Below are 17,011 nucleotides of genomic sequence, written 5' to 3' on the forward strand. Positions count from 1 at the left end.
AAAAAAAAAAAAAAAAAAAAAACAGAGATGCTTCCCAAACCAAAATTTTAGTTTACTTTACAGCCCCAATGTGCTAAGCCCATGAGAGTCATCTTCAAAATATTTAATACTGATTGACTCACCACTGTCACTCTGGCCATTTCCGTCTTCTGAATTTGAAGTCTTTCCTGAGCTATGTCCTCGTCTTGTAGTACAGTATCCCGAAGTATCAGGAACCATCATAGAGGGATTACCATGGTTCTGTACCAAAGACAGACACATAAACAGGCAGTTCTCTTATATAGTGGGGAAAAAAAAGCTAGAGGAATGTTTTGAAAATCAGTTAATGAAACTGGACCAGTGATGGCAAACCTTTTAGAGCTTTCAATGATACAAACAACCTGCTGTGGCATGTGTACCTTAGGTTTACCACCCTTAGACTAACACTATGAACTGCTGCTATAAGAGAAATGTAAGTACTTTGAGTAAATATTTTAAACTGTACTTTAGAAACAAAAGACAAAGAATTAATGACAAAGGAAACAAAATACTAACACACACACGTATGCAAGATGCCAATCTCTATGCCTTTCTAGAGATCTATTTTAAGAAAAAGTCTTATCTTTTAAAATGTCTAAGATGAAAGCACTTGTCTTCCAAGAAGGATTTCATTTAGCTGTTTATAGCAAAACCTTAAAAATTTATACATACTACCTTTACAAAAAAGAAAAAGATAAACAGGTTTTTGGGTGAAGCTTTCACCCACTTACAGGTACAGATGGATAAGCAGTCTCATCTCCTTCTTCAACCTCATAAAAAGTAACTGTTTCTTCCAAGCCACTTGGCATCTGTCCATTCTCAGGGGCAAAGCCATAATGACTCTGCTTATTCATACAATGCATCTGACGGTGGTGACTACGTCTGAAAGAACTTTGGAAAATAAAGAGGAAATATGATAAAATATGGTTAATTTGTTTCTAGTTAACAGTTTAAATATCTCAAATTGATTATTTTAAAAATTAGTCCCTTTTTCCTCAGTATTCTATAGCTGTGACGAGGAGGAAGCCAAGGAGAGAAAACAAAGACACCGAGAAAAAGCAGCTGCTTTTGCTAGCACTAAGAGAAACAGACCCTAAGTCTGAACTTGACAACTACATTCATCTGCTACCACTGTTAAAAGCGGGGCCACCTCAAGAGGAACTGCCCTGAGAAGCCCCATGGGCTATGCCCTGAAAACAAAGGTGACCACTGGAGATCGGTTTGCCCTCTGAAGCAGAGGCCCCAGAGCTCAGACCCATCCTACCAGTTAGTCTAACAGGAATGAGGGGGCCCGGGGCATACTCTGCCTTCTCCCTCTGGCCAGACTGTCATCTCCATGGAGGAGCCCAGGTAATCATGACTACAGAGGAAAAAGAAAACAGCCTGTTGCTAGACACAGGTGTAAGTCTCTCCGTCCTTCTTTTCAGTCCTGGCCTTCCTTCCAGCAGCCACACCTCAGTGAAAAGAGTCACTGGTGAGGTGATACGCTATTTTTCACAACCCTTAGGCTATAACTACTTGTTAGATCTTTCTTACGTATCTCTGTCTTCCCAAGAGACCACTTTGAAGATACCACCATGTATTACAGCATCCATTGATATTTTCCTACTAATCTGTCCATAACTCTGTAATGTTCGTATTATTCCTATGCTATTTCGTAAATGGATGTATGTTTATTACTATGTGTTTCCTACAAAAGCCATGGAGAACAGTCAATGAATACTCAATTGGTCACTCATGCATAGTTCTATTTATTTTCTTTAGAAACCACTTTGAAGATACCAAAGTATAGTACAAAAACCACTGATAATAACCTACCACTTTTGTCTGTAATACACTATTATTTGTCTATTTGTTTTCCTGAGAAACTATCTTGTAGATAACAATATGTGAAACAACAACCACTGATAATTTCCTACCACTTTGTCTATAATTCAGTAAGCCCCCCTATTACTATGTTATCCTTCTTTTACGTTTTAAAATAATAAAAAAAAATTAGCCCCTCTTCTCATTGCTTGGGAGTGAAACTAGACTCATCCCATTTTCCTGAATTCCACACTTACCGAGATCTATAGGAAAAGTTGTCAAAACTCTGGCAGTACCTTCTACCTGGTTCAGGGTAAAAACCAATTTTAGGACTTGGCATGTTGTGCCTGTTTGTAAAACGAGATGAATCCCTGAGAATGAAGAGAAAAGAAAAAGAACACTTTATCCTGTTTAGATTGTCTCTGTAGTTAAACAGAATCAGAAATCTTTTCTGAAAACATCCAACTAGGGTTTTACTTTTCCCAAAAATGACATTAATGCTATCTATTTGTTGTTAATGGATATAATGTCATATATTACATGGACACTCATTTTCATGGCATTCTACCTTTGAGCATCTCTTCAACTCTTTCATAATCCTCTAACACTATGAGAATACAAATCTGCCAATGAATTTATTTGATAAGAATGTAAGCGTACATTACCTCTATGCTCTGTTTAGGCATAAAAGATATCTAAACTCATAAAATATTTCTCAATTCTTCCATAATTCTGCCTAGGAATTATTTCTAACTCTAAGCAAAAACACACATTATCATGAAAGTCAGTTAAGTTTTACCGGGGTATCCCATATCCTCGGCCTGGTCTGCGAGATAAATGTTGAAGATGGAACTGTTCATTGTACGTAACATTGCCAGCTGTCTGTGAGTAGTGCAGTGAAGGGTCATGCCCATAACGCATATTGTGTTGAAGTCTGTGTGGAGGAAGGGGCTCTCCTCTGCTGTAATCCATTGTCATATAAACGTCTTTCCCTCGAAATTTCTTAAACATCTTCTTCCGCTGCTTCATGTCCATCTCTGACATAGCTTTCAGGCAAACAAGTAGCATATAAGATTCACGACCAAAGCAAGGGTCTAGTGTCCTCACGTTCCCTTAAATTCTCAAATGCTATTCTTAGAAACCAAATAATCACAGGGAGGGAATTTCTGTATTTTTCAAAGTTGTACTAGATATTAGATTTGCAAGGGAAAAACCATTAGGTAATTTCTGTAATTAATAGGTATTTCAGTACTCTAATATAGGCAGCTGTTAACAGAACACTGAGTTACCTAGTCACATATATTACTAACCTCCAAGAAGTTGTTTTTTTATCTCTGGCTGCTTCTATGAGGTACCTTTGTAGTTCTTTGAAAAAACATTTTCCCCTCAAGTTTTACTCTACAATCTCTATCAGCTTAAATTTATAAAAAGTCACCGAAAACTGTGGTTTCTCAATCAGGGACAATATGATCACACCCTCCCACCAAGATACACTTGGTAATACCTGAAGACATTTTTAGTTGTCAGAACTAGACAGCAGGTGCTACTGGCATGTAGTGGGTAAAAGCCAGGAATCATCCTACAAGGCATAGGAGAGTCCCTCACCCATCAACAAGGCATTAACCATGCAAAAATGCCAATACTGTATAGGGTAAGAAACCATGCTATCCTCGAACAAGACATATGACATACCATTTTTAAAAAGTACAACATATTTAAGTAAGAGGGAACTACAAAAGGGAAAAATAAAAGTCTTTAGCATACAAACCTATTTCTGGGACATAGCCTGCAGGCATTTTCTGGTAACCTCTTCCTTTCCGACTGGGGATAGCATTCCAGGTAGGAACAGGTGTCACTTGGGTAACTGCTTTTAAGTTAGCCAGTGGAACAACATGCCTTAAAGTTAAAGGTACCATCATGAAGCCATTATAACACAGACTCAAATGTCATTCAGTACATACCCTCCCCGGTTGTGCTTCATTTTCAAGTATATTTTATTTAAACTAATCTATTGACACTAGCTTCTCTGCTTAGGATTTCTATTGTTAGGCTGGAAAACGTAACAGTAGTTTGCACAATTTCACAGCTATTTCTGGTACCTATCACATATCCAGAAAAAAAGATTGTGATTGACTGTATTAGTTCAACACATTTGCTGTCCTTCCTTGGAGGAGAATCATACTTCCCCTACTCCACTGACATCAGGTTTGGCTATGTAAACAATACACTTTAGTTAATAAAACACAAGGTGCTTTAAGGCCAAGAAAGTGGCCTGTCATGTTCTATTTTTACTCCTGCCTGTGACCATGGAAGCATATATCAACACAAACTCTCTATTGTCCTGGGTCTTCCTTTATTGACTCAATGTAGACATGTTAAATAAGTAAGGAATGAACTTCAGTGTTTTTAAGTGCTGAGAATATTGGGTCATTAGTCAGCATAGCCTAATTTAATGGTTCTTAAAGTGGATCAACAGCATTAGCAACACCTGGAAAACATTAGAAATTCAAATTCTTGGGCCCTACCCCAGAATGACTGAATCAGGAACTTTGGGGTTTAGACCCAGTCTGTGTCCTCAGAAGCTCTCCAGTAAAATCTGAAAAAAACTAGATTAGCTTTTCTTGATACTGGCAACAAGCCACTCTTCCAATTGCTATGAAGTTTTAAATTAAAATTCTATTGTCCTTAATTTAATGCTTCCAAAAGTTAGCTATTCACTACATTTTGGAAAGTTTTATTCCTGTTACCTATATTAGTATTTCACACTTGAGCAATGCTTTTATAATTCAAGATAATAGGCCAGTACCAGAAATAACTGATTCTCCTCTTAGCATCCTAGTAATTCTCAATATTAGGAAAAGGTATCAGAACGCAATGATTTTAGAATTTAAGAAATACTTATATTCTTACCTTTCTGCCAATTCTTCAATGAAAACTGTTACTGAATCTTTCTCATTTGCAACTTCTTGAATATGAGCATTATAGTATTTTCCATCTGATTCCAAGCGAACCTGAAGGGCAGGAAGACACAGTAATATATCTAGTGTCAAGTATACTGACAGCAGGCTTCTGTCAAACAAAAATAATCACTTTTCCCCAAATGGAAATAAATGTTTACCTTTTTTAAGTGACTAATATTGACACTACCAGTCTAGGTCAATAGAATAGGCACATATAGTACTAGAAAAATCTTATAGTTAATCATCACAAAAGCTTGTCATTAAAACTTAACATTAAAAAAATTTCTAGCATTCTGTGATTAAGTTTTGTTCAGCTCATTTTAATGAGACCTCTTCCAGAACAGACAGTAATGAAAAGATATACCACTTGTGGTTCACGATGGTGGGAACATGTTAAAGGCTTAAAGACAGTACTTTAAGACCTAGTTTAATCGACTTAGTTATTATCTTGAAAAAACAAATTATTCTTTAAAGGAACTAACCTGACATTTGTCTCCTAAATAATAATGTATTCCAGCATACTCCAGGTAATCAGATTTTTGAAGTTCTATTAAAAGAAAAGGAAGACTGAAGCTCAATTGAATTGGCTCCTTTCCTATTTTATGTTATTTAATTTTCCAGTTTACTCTTACTAAAGTGCTTTGGACAACACTACCCTTTAAGTTAAAATCTGGGGAGAAAGCACCAAAGGGCCAAGACTAGCCAAAAGAGTTTTGTACTTTAAAACACAAACAGGTGGAAACCAGGAGTTTGTAATGATAGTGTTGGTCAAACACTATAAATATACAATAACACTATGCAGCTTCTTTCAAGGAACCTATTTTTTTAACAACTTACTGTATTACACAAGGTCTTAACCTCACTCTAACTACATCAAAGTTCACTGAGGTTCAAGGAGTTGAATATAAAACATTAACACTTCACAACAGAGCTGTAATTTATGTCTCACTGCCTGGCAGCTCTGAATGACCAGAGTGGGGATTACAAGCCATCCAAAGGGATAGTCACACACGTACCACCGGTGGTACAAGATGCCTGATGGGACAGTCAGTCATGCAAGCATATACCACCTGTAGTTCAACATAGTAGGAACATGTTAAAGGCTTATCTTAAAAGACAGCATTTTTTTTTTTTTTTTTTTGCACAAGGAATTGAACTCAGTACCTTGTGCTGGGCAGGCAGATGATGTGCCGCTAAACTATATCCTTGCCCCAAAGACAGTATTTTAAGACCCAATTTAATCAATTTAGTTATCATATACAGAGAGATGAACAATTTCCTATGTTAAAAATTAATACATTTTTTTCTGTATAGAGCCAGACAGTAAGTATTTCAGATTTTCTGGGCTGTACAATCAGATTTACCAACTCTATTATAAAACTCCATTTGTGAACACTGAAACTTGAATTTTATGTGCTCTTTTCATTTTTTCCTGCCATTTAAAAATATAAAGACCATTCTTAGCTAATGGACGAAGCAAAAAGAGGTGGTGGAGTCAGATCTGGTCCAGAGTCCTGACACACTTATTTATTAATGAGGACAGTCTTGACAATTCACATTTCAGATGAGCCTGTTTCCACTAAAGTTTCTGGTACTCTTAAGGGTATATAGGCCACCGCTACACAGGCTTGCAAAGTTGAAATCCCAAATAAGCATCAGACTCTAAAAATATTCCTCCCCATTTCTTTTTTTTTTTTTTCTCCGGTACCGGGAACCGAACTCACGACCTTGAGCTTGCCAGGCAGGCGCTTTTGCCGCTGAGCTAAATCCCCAGCCCCTCCTCCCCATTTCTAATCCTATTTGTTTCTTACTTCAGATTTAAATTGTATGTAACAAGAAAAAAAAGGTTGTTATTTAAAACAGTATGATGAAAATGTCTCTTACAGTTTGTAAAACTATTCTCTCAGCTTTGCAGGATTCCAAAGAATCCAGTTGATATTACATACCTTTTCTGCTGTCCAACCAAACATCAAATTCTACATTACGATAGATTTCTGGATCCAGGGCTTTGAGCACTTTATAGGGGAAGAGCATCTTTGATGGATTTTCTGGAGACTAAAACAAAAATAATCAATCATGGCACAAACTTACTGTCTTTAGTCTAAGCCTTCTTTCTATAAGGAAGGAAAAATTAAGGTGTTTTTCATCCTTTATAAAAAAGATATCTACAGTATACAGTAATAGTTGTTGAATTCAATTCATTCAAATTCGTGTTTGAACACCAAAAACTTTAAGAAATTAACATATTTTTCCCATAAGAAATAATGGAAAACCAAATGATTTGTTTTGAGGCCCAAAAATTTCATACATAAATTCATTTTTCTAGGACTTTTTTTTTTTTTTTTTTGGTTTTTCTCCGGTACCGGGAACCGAACTCACGACCTTGCGCTTGCCAGGCAGGCGCTTTTTGCCGCTGAGCTAAATCCCCAGCCCCTTTTCTAGGACTTTTAACAAATTTCACAATTTCTTTCTTCAACTCTGTCATGGTTCTCAGTTTTCCTCTTAGTTTCACTGCTGGTATCAGTAACTTTCTTTGGAGCCAGTTATGATATTTTACCACAATAAAGCACAAAAAAAACACAATGTTTTAATGCACTAACACAAGTACTATGTATTATCTGGGCGAGAGCAGTGCTTAGACTGAAGTGTCACCCCTCTGGGTCTGTGCCAAGACATGATGTGTGAGTCATTCTTGGCCCATACAGGTTTTCTCATGTCAGAATTTTGGTTCAACCACTGAGCAAAGTTACAAACACTGAGTAGATTTTTTTTTTTAACTCGGCTGTCTGAGTAGTGGAAAGTTTGAGCTTAGACCCATTCAACAACTGAGCTATCACTCTATATGCCTCCCTTCCCCTCTTTATTGAAGTAAGAAATAGCAAAATAAATTTTATCACGTATTTTAAACAGCAGGAAACTACAGGAGTAAAATACAAATAATGTAAAAGGTTTTAGATGGCAGTAACCAAGCCCAAACACATAAACCAATGTCATATAGACCAGGATTAAAAATTCAGTCAGAGTTATGTAACAAATGTTACCCTGATATGAACAAGGAAATATCTGAAAAGCTTACTTCATTTTAGTCAAACAGTATTATAATTTCCAAAAGAACTATGGCGCTTTCTTCTGTTTTTCTAGGATTTCATCATATTGAATATGGTTTCAAAATCACCAGCACTTAACATACACACAGAGATTGTTTTTTGTTGTAATTGCATTTGTCCTAGTTAGCCTCAAGCTGAAGTCCTACTTCATTTTAGGCCTATACAGATGGTAAAACTGTTTCTCCAACTTCAAACAACAAAAATTAGCATCTATTCTCTTTGAATAGGACAGGGATAAGCATTACATTCTTTACAGAAAACAAGTACCCTTAGCATCAAAAGACTGATTAAAAACTAAATATTTGGTTTGTAATACTATTTTAACTTGAATACAAAAGCTTCTGAAACATCTCTAGTATGCAGTTTATTTGAAAAATCTAAAATTTCGTAATAGTAAGGATTAAGAGAAAATGAGGCATATTTTTTAATACCCAGAACTCCCGCAAAGAAAAACATGATCAATTCTTCCTCTTGTCCCATATAATTAGAACGGATCACTTTGATCTTAACTATCTTTATGATAATGCAAGCCAACAGTATGGAAGTTCTTTGCCTTAGAAAATATCAAACCTTCGATTCTTCTGTTCCTTGATTACAGCTCTCTGGTATATCCTGAACACTGCAGCTAGCACCCCACTCTTCAGTCCTACTAAAAAAGAATTAGTTAGATAAAAGAGCTTTATACAGATGTGTACAGATGTAGCAGTTCCTTGTCTCTTGTCTGACCATACTACCACCTAGTGGTGAAGTAGCTCATTTTAAAACCGATGTAAATGAAATTACTTCAATATCTGTATTACGCTTTCATTTTACAAGTATGTGTTACAATACACTTATTTAGAAAATTACAGTCTGTTAAGGATACACTCTTAAGATGGTCTCTATGATTCTGCTACCTAGTGTTCACACCCTTGTGTGATTCCCCTCTCCTTGAGTTTGCTTCTACTTAAGATAAGACTTAGGTGATTAAGCTATAAAAAAATGTAGCAACTATCTTGCTGGTCAATCTCTCTTTCCTCAGCTACCTACAAGGCAATAAGCAGCCACATTCACCAGCTCAGTGTGAAAGGAGATGAGGGCTACCTCTAACTAATTGCCAACAAAAAACTGAAGCTCTGAGTCCCACAACTGGAAGGAATCAAGTGGTGCCAAGAACCATGTGGTGAGGGGGAAGAGCACACCTTTTCCCAAAGCTCCAGATAAGACTCAGTGCGGGTCAACACATTCATTACAATCTTATCAGACCCTCAGAGTTCCCAGTGAAACCATGCCTAGATATTTAACCCACATAAAGTGTAAGAAAAGTGTGCTGTTTTATGCTGTGAAATTTGTGGTAATATACAGCACTAGATGACTTAATATACTTTGCCTTCCTACTACTATAGCTTCAATAGGCCTGAAGCTCTTAAATAATCAGTAAAGAATGAAGCAATTTTTACCCTGATATATGAATGCTACCCCTAGTGGTCCAAATTAGCTTTAAAAAATTCTCTTATTAAAAAAGAAAAAAAAGTTGCAAGTATTAAATGTCAAATAAATAGAACTGCAAGACTAAAACACAGGGTGACATCTGTCTAGCACAAAACCTCTATCAATTTCCGGACAGAACTAGGAATCAGGAATAAGAAACAAGAAATACAAGACAACACAATATCCACTTCATTATCTAAACCCCAGAATGTTTGACTAGATCTACTAAATAAAAGCTACTTCCTCAAAGGCACACAATCTACATTTCCAGGGCATACCAAAGGCAGACATTCAAAAGCTCCTAAAACTCCCCTTAGCCTGAGAGATTTCTATTAACTGGAACAGTTACGATTCCCAAAATTCTCATGGTTAGAAATCAGTTTCTTCTTTTTTTTTTTTATTTTTATTTTTTGCAGTACCAGGGATCGAACTCAAGTCCTTGCGCTTGCCAGGCAGTTTCTTCTCAAAGTATGTTCTGCAGCCTAGCTATTCCAGCATACTTGGGTATATCGGAGTTTTTTGAAAAGCAGAGTTCTTGCCTCATTCTGCCCTCAAATTTTGTGAAGGAAGAGCCAGAGATCTGCTTTTTTAACAAGCACTCTGAGTAATTTGTATGAATCTAAAGTTTGAGAATCACAGAATTAGATAGTTATAAAGTCTCTCCTAGCAATAAAAAATGGATCATGATGAACAGAACCAACAAAGTCTATTTTTGGCATAACTTGTCGCCCCTCATTAAAAACATACCCCTAATATACATTTACATGTATGTGTGTACAGGTAATAAAAATAGCAGGCCCCTTTCACATTCAAATCATGATACACACAAACAGGAAATGTAATTATCATGTATTAACATCCTTTTTCCCTTTATTACCTATCCTGAGTTGAAGTCTTGTAATCAATATGGTCATCCTCACTTCCAGTCACAGCATTGTTTCTATTCTTCTTAGAACCACTTCGAAACAACTGAACTGCACTTTTCAATGCTTCTTCATCCACAACAAACACATCTTTATAGAGCATCTCATACAACACAGCTAAAGTATAAAAAAAGGATAGAACCACAATTGGTAAGACTTACTTTTTTAACAATGCAAAAGTAGCCATAATCCAATATACAAATTCGGTAGGTATCAAAAAGGTTTTAAAAGAGGTATATTTAGTGAGTCTCTCAAATTAAAGACTGGCAACAAATCATCTGAAATCACACCAAATATTTATAAAGCTTTCACGTACCCTGACAAATAGCCGCACTTGACTGATATTGTTTTGAGTACACAGAATCATAATGACCATTACTTGAATAGCAGAGCATAATCTAAAGAAAAACAGAACAATTAATGTTACACATCTTACAATCACAAGATTAGGTTGATAACTTGAATAAAAATTTGGTAATGAATAACAATGATTTTTCAATTTAAGTTATTTTTTCAAAATTAACATAAGTAAACAAGCTATACCTCATTAAGAGATTTCTTGGTAATGACTTTTCAATGTTAAAATAAGTTACACTATGAACCTTAATCACATTCCCTGAATACATCAAACAAGTTGTGAATTACAAATGTACATTAAAATAGAAATGCTTATATTTAATTTAGTTACTAAACGTAACAGCCTAAACATAACAGAACGGCTAACACATACCAAAAGTCATATCTTAGCATCTAAGTCAAATACCCAAATATCCCAAACTCAGATGATGAAAGGAAAGCAAGTTCATTTTAAGCAATTTATTCAAGAGGCTATTAAACTGAATGGTAACATATCAATATACTATATAGGGTGGATACTGATACAGACCTACTTAATCAAGGTAGTCAGATAGTTACAAAAATGAGGGATTAACTTCTTAGATGATTCCTTCAATCTTTAGCCTTTTTAATCAAAAACTACCTGTTAGTCAAAGGCATGGAGTGATGAAACTTATTTAACAATTCTAAAACCTTTTTGAATTTGTTCAAAAAATCTGTCTTGTATGAAATATGTAATCCCTGGTAATTAAAGTTGTTTTATTTTGAAGCTATCTCTGATATATTAGTGATATGAGGTCCTAAAGACGATTCTGTGATCTATGGAAGATGCACCAAAAAGCTTGCTTGGCAGAAAAATATTTGAAGAACTCTCTGTTCTACCTTGCTATACCACCCTCAGCTAACTTGTCAAAGTAAGCAAATTCTCTGCTCCCCGTGCTATTTTTCCTAGCCTTTTATTTTGTTTTGTTTTTTGAGACAAGGTCTTGCTTTGTAGTGCGGGCTGGTCTTGAACATGCCGCGATCCTCCTGCCTCTGCCTCTGGAGTTCTGATATGACAGATACGTGCCACCACACTTGGTCACCCTAACCTTTTTTAAAATACAAAATTCAACTATGTCTACTTCAAAGCATTGAGAACAAGTGTTAACTTAAAAGAAACAAAGTATAATTTATGAGTAAGTTTTACCCACCACAAGGTATATTTGTATTTAAGAAAATTTATTAACCAAAAAGAAATGTGAGCAGATTTTGAGCACAGAAGACCTCTATACTTTGGGTTACTAGAACTGAGAACTTCAACTAAAGGTTAATAAACTAGAAGCTGTTCTTGAGTAAAGAACGCAGCTAACCAGAACTAATGAATAACTGAGAAGTCCTTAAAAGGCCAAAAAACCCAGATGGTCATACAATTTCTCTATTCCAGTGGCCAAAAGTTCGGTAAGGCATGAGGACTTTAATGTTCCGGTGGCGTGCCAACATAAAAACAGTAATTTTCTCATATCCATTCATAGGTAGCATATTTGGAAGCAGGCAAGTGGGATGTGATGCCAGTAAACTACTGAAAAATGGAATAGACTATTATCGATAACTGAAAAGAACAAGGAGTGAAATGTTAAGTCTAAGCCCATCTAATTTTTAAAAAGTGCAAAGAGAATGATATAGAAGGATAAACACCAATACTTAATACCTGTCACCCAGAAGTTCACGGGACTGAACAGTATGAATAGGGACAATATATATTATCAGATTTAAGTTTTATTTCGTTTCCAATATATGTATTTCTACTTTTCTAAACAGAACAAATGAGGGGAGTGAAAATGGCTAGTTTTCAGCAGCATTCACTTTGACTTTGAATACTTTTAGGAAGTTGAAAGTAACTATCGGTATGTAGAAAGTCGAGATAAGTCTGCATAGAAAGTGGAAAGCACCAGGTAAACATCAGGCATTTATTTCTTCGAAAATTTGTTCTAAAATACATTTTGGAAAGGAAATTGATAATGTTCACTATCTTTAATGAAGTCATTTTTGAACACTCAAACAATTCAAGTACAAATCTTCAGAGTGTAAACTGAGATATAGCAACAGAGTTTTAGGCAAAGCAAAGTATCACACACACACACAAAAAAAATACTTTGCTTTTTCATATTTTAATTTCAGTATGAACAAACATACCCACTTCATAAATTCTCAAATCAGATACATATATATGCTACCCTGTGCATGGAAATATCCAGTTATCATTAAGTATCAGGTCTGTATAGACCTCTATATGAGCCTTAAATATGTTATTCTTTATACATACTCAAAAGGTTTTTTTTTTTTGTATTTTAGTGATTCCCAGTAGGTGACATTTTTCCCTTGGCTCAATAATATCCCTGTAAAATATACAACAGGGGTCCATAATCTCCAAGCCATGGAGAGGTACTGGTCTATGGCCTGTTAGAAACTGGGCTGTACAGCACGAAATGAGTGGCAAGTGAGCAAGTGAAGCTTCATCTCTATGTATAGGTATTCTCCGCTGCTTGTATTACCACCCGAACTCTGCCTCTTGTCAGATCAGTGGAGGCATTAAGTTTCTCACAAGAGTGAAAACCCTACTATGAAATGCCCAAGTGAGGGAACTAAGTTGCATGCTCCTTATGAGAATATGTCTGATGATCTGAAGTGGAGCTGAGGCAGTGATGTCAGCAGTGGGAAATAGCCGCAAAGGCAAATTAGCATTAGCTGAGAAGTCCAACTGCACGGAGACCAGAATAACCTCTTGCAGACTCATATCAAAATCTATCAGTGAGGGGAAAGGGATAATTAAATTGCATCTGATGGCAAGCTTTATAGTGGTAAGTGAGTTGATGAACTTTTACTGTACATGTGCATCTGGTGGCAGGCTGTAAGTCAGAATCTGATACTAACTTCAGTCTGTGTATTGCCCATCCATTTTATTTACCATGGCTACCTATACCTCTTTCTCATATTCTGCACTTGTCTCACAGTTTTGGTTAGTGTACAAGCTAACCTAGCCAAAGTGAGTAAAAGACAAATGTCACTAAGGAGACACAGTGATGAGACAGCAGAAAAGACTACCAACAAAATGAAAGCTGCATTTAAAAGAAAATACCAAGAATTCTACTTAAATTACATGTTCACTGCAATGGTGATTCACGTTTTCCAGGACTGTTTTGCGAAATATAAAGTGACTGGTTATCAAACAAGTCCATGAAACCTTCAAAATTCCTTCACCACATAGAGATCAAGCACCAAAAGACAGGTCTTAGGTGTTTCTGAACAGAAAAAAAATCATGAACATAAAAAACAAAAGCAATTATTGAAGGCTACCACATCATCAAATGTGTCTTCACAGTATTCTTAGTGGCTAACTGCATTATTAAAGCTAAGAAGCCCTTTACAAATAGTGCAATTCTGATCCTGCATACTGCTAAGGACATTTGTCATGAACTTTCAGGAGGCTGTAGTACAATTACTAGATAAACTGATCAAATAGCAGGGGACACAAAGGCATAATTGTTAGAGAGGATTAATGAGTCACCATGGTATATAATCCAAGTTGATGAGTCCACCAATGTTGACAAGGCCACTATGCTCATTTTCATGTGATGTATTTTCCAGGGGGATGTGCATAAGGATATCTAATGTGCACTTTTGTTGCCAACCAACATGACAGGTGCAGAACTATTAAAGTCTTTGATTATAGATAAGGAAAACTGAATCGGTCATTTTGTGTCAGTGTATACATGCACAAAGTAGTTACCATGATTGCAAGGTTTTCTAGTTTCACTTCTTACGTCAAAGAGGTTGCTTCTCCCACCCAAGTACTAACCAGGCCCGACCCTGCTTAGCTTCTGAGATCAGACGAGATCAGGTGCAAACTTCTAAATATGAGTTTACACACTGTGCCATCCATAGAGAAATGCTGGCTACCCAAAAACATCACCTGAACTTAGTATTTCACAGGATGTGACTAAAATTATCAACCACATTAAAGTATATGAATTAAAGCTAGGCGTGGTGGCACACACCTGTACTCCCAGTACTTAGGGAGCTGAGGCAGGAGGATCGTTTTGAGTTCAAGGTCAGCCTGGGCTACAAAGTGAGTTCAAGACCAGCCTGAACTACACAGTAAGACCCTGTCTCAAAAAGACAGAAAAAATGAATTGACTGACATCTCTTCATGGCACTCCGTGAGGAGATGGATGCAGAACACATATGCCTTCTCATATATGAAAGTGAGATGACCTTCTAAAAGCAGATCCCTGCCCGGAGTTTTTGAGTTACAAGAGCCATTCCAGAGATTTCTTTTAGAAAAACAACCACTAGTAGAAGCACGTATCAGTGACACAGAATGGGTTGTAACACTTGCTTACTTGTGTGACATATTCAGTCTGCTCAATGAATTCATTCTGTCAATTCAAGTGAGAATGACAATTGTGCCAAGTCAGCAGATAAAGTGGCTGTATTCAAAGCCAAACTGGAATTATGTGGGGGAATGAATGAATACTGGGATTTCTGACATATTTCAAACATTAGCAGATCAGTATTCAATCTTTAGTACCACACCAAAAATATTACACCCATACCACTGGGTATGTATAATCTCTTAAAAGATACTAAGTTCAAATTCGTATCACCACAATTCTAAACAGAGTAAAAGATCCTTCAGCACACACACAAAAAATATTAGCAGAGACTTTAAAAGAGACTGAGCCAAGGCCTCTTTTCTCCCAGTTGGGGCATAATCATCTATCTTAGCTTTCAAAAGAGTTGGAGTATTATTTTCTAATCAAGACCCATGAACTGGGAAGGAACGGATCCACAACACATTTGTAAAGAAGTAAGGTGAATCGACTTTGTCTATGCTAAAAGAGGATCAAATACTTGGGATCAATATGACAGTGACCTTAAAAGTTTTAGACCTTAAAAGTTTTAAAACTTCAAACTGCCCTACACCCTGGGTTAAAGTCAAGGTTGAATATCCTGAGATTACCACAAAAGCACTGCCTGCTTCCATCTCCAACATCCTATCTTTATAAAGTAGGGTTTCTGCAGTGACAGCAACCAAAGTGATATTAAGGAGTAGACTGGACATAAGCAACATTTTGTGTCTCACTGTCTATCACTGTCAGATAGGACCATTTAGTTGTCACAAAACAAGCTTAGTGTTCCCACTGATCCTGTACAATGGTGAGTTGTAGAACTATTTCATTATGTATTACAATGTAGTAATAAGGAAAATAAACAACTCAATAAATGTAATGTGCTTCAATGATCCCAAAACCCTTCCCTTCCCACCCTTATGCAGGGGAAAACTATTGTCCATGAAACCATCCCTAGTGCCAAAAAGATTGGGGATCACTGATGTACAAGAATCACTTTTAAATAGAACACTGTAACTGCAGAAACTAAGAAGCAGCTATGTGGACATTCACATGAGTCTGTCAACCCTTCCCTTTATGAAAACTTTCAGCACAAAATGATGGGAGAGAAGATGAACTGAAAGTTTAAAAGTCCCTGGTAAAAGCCAACAATGGTGGCATATGCTTGTAATCCCACCACTCGGGCAACTGATGCAGGAGGATCACCATGAGTTTGAGGCTAGCCTAGGCTACATGGTGAGTTCAAAGTCAGACTGAATTACAGAATGAGACCTTATCTCAAAAAAAAAAAATTCCTGGTAAAATCCAAATCTCATCACAATTAATGTTGTATACCAGTGGTGGTGAAACTACAGCACATGTGTCACAGCAGGCTGTTTGTATCACTAAAAGTTCTAAATGATTGGCCATCGCTGTTCTATACAATTGTTAAAATACAAAAGCGAGCACTCAAGCAATTCTGATTATGACAGATATTCACCTAAAAATTTTTAATTAGTGTTAGGGTTCAACTGGCATCAAGTGTACTGATGCCTGAATTTACTTTAAGATACATCAAGAGTAAGATGGATTGGTAAATGGACAGAAGAATGGATAACTGATAAAAGGGTAACTAAAATGTTAACAGTAGACTCTAGGTGTTGGTACGTAGCATACAAATGTTCACTGTAAAATTCTTTTTATTTGTATGTTTGAAAATCTTCATCACAAAATTTTGAAAAAAGCACCAACTGACAGTTTTGCACAATGAAAAGCCAAATTCTTTGGCATGGCCAATTCTACCCTCTTTATGAAACTCCAGCCTATCTTTTCAGCACTGCTCTCAATTTCACTCCCAGAGGGTCACTGGCTTCTGTGCCTTTGCAATATAGGGTTTCCTCTAAATGTACTGCCTTTCACATGTGATAGACCTCTTTTCCTAGGAGTCACTATCACCATGAAGCTTTCTAAACCTGAAGCAGAGAGAAGGGTTTTTTTATGCTCCTTGTACATACTATTAT

The 17,011-nt window shown here is 36.4% G+C and overlaps 1 protein-coding gene across 9 annotated transcripts in view; it reads right to left on the reverse strand.

The window, feature by feature from the left end:
• The window catches only part of Alg13 (ALG13, UDP-N-acetylglucosaminyltransferase subunit), a 70,629-nt gene that overhangs the window by 25,089 nt on the left and 28,529 nt on the right, over positions 1 to 17,011 (reverse strand). For 7 of the 9 annotated variants that reach the window (XM_013504530.1, XM_013504531.1, XM_013504529.1 and 4 more), the window contains 11 exons: positions 10,601 to 10,682; positions 10,239 to 10,401; positions 8,462 to 8,540; positions 6,731 to 6,839; positions 5,267 to 5,331; positions 4,735 to 4,835; positions 3,593 to 3,720; positions 2,624 to 2,870; positions 2,082 to 2,195; positions 750 to 909; positions 123 to 240 (listed from right to left, as the gene is read on the reverse strand). In XM_013504530.1, the coding sequence (XP_013359984.1) occupies positions 123 to 240; positions 750 to 909; positions 2,082 to 2,195; positions 2,624 to 2,870; positions 3,593 to 3,720; positions 4,735 to 4,835; positions 5,267 to 5,331; positions 6,731 to 6,839; positions 8,462 to 8,540; positions 10,239 to 10,401; positions 10,601 to 10,682 (1,366 nt within the window). The remainder of the gene's footprint in view (positions 1 to 122; positions 241 to 749; positions 910 to 2,081; positions 2,196 to 2,623; positions 2,871 to 3,592; positions 3,721 to 4,734; positions 4,836 to 5,266; positions 5,332 to 6,730; positions 6,840 to 8,461; positions 8,541 to 10,238; positions 10,402 to 10,600; positions 10,683 to 17,011) is intronic. The other 2 variants (XM_005404636.2, XM_013504528.1) reach the window with 1 other exon arrangement.

Source organism: Chinchilla lanigera, unplaced genomic scaffold (genome assembly GCF_000276665.1).
Source record: "Chinchilla lanigera isolate Chin_1 unplaced genomic scaffold, ChiLan1.0 scaffold00089, whole genome shotgun sequence".
Lineage (NCBI taxonomy): Eukaryota > Metazoa > Chordata > Mammalia > Rodentia > Chinchillidae > Chinchilla > Chinchilla lanigera.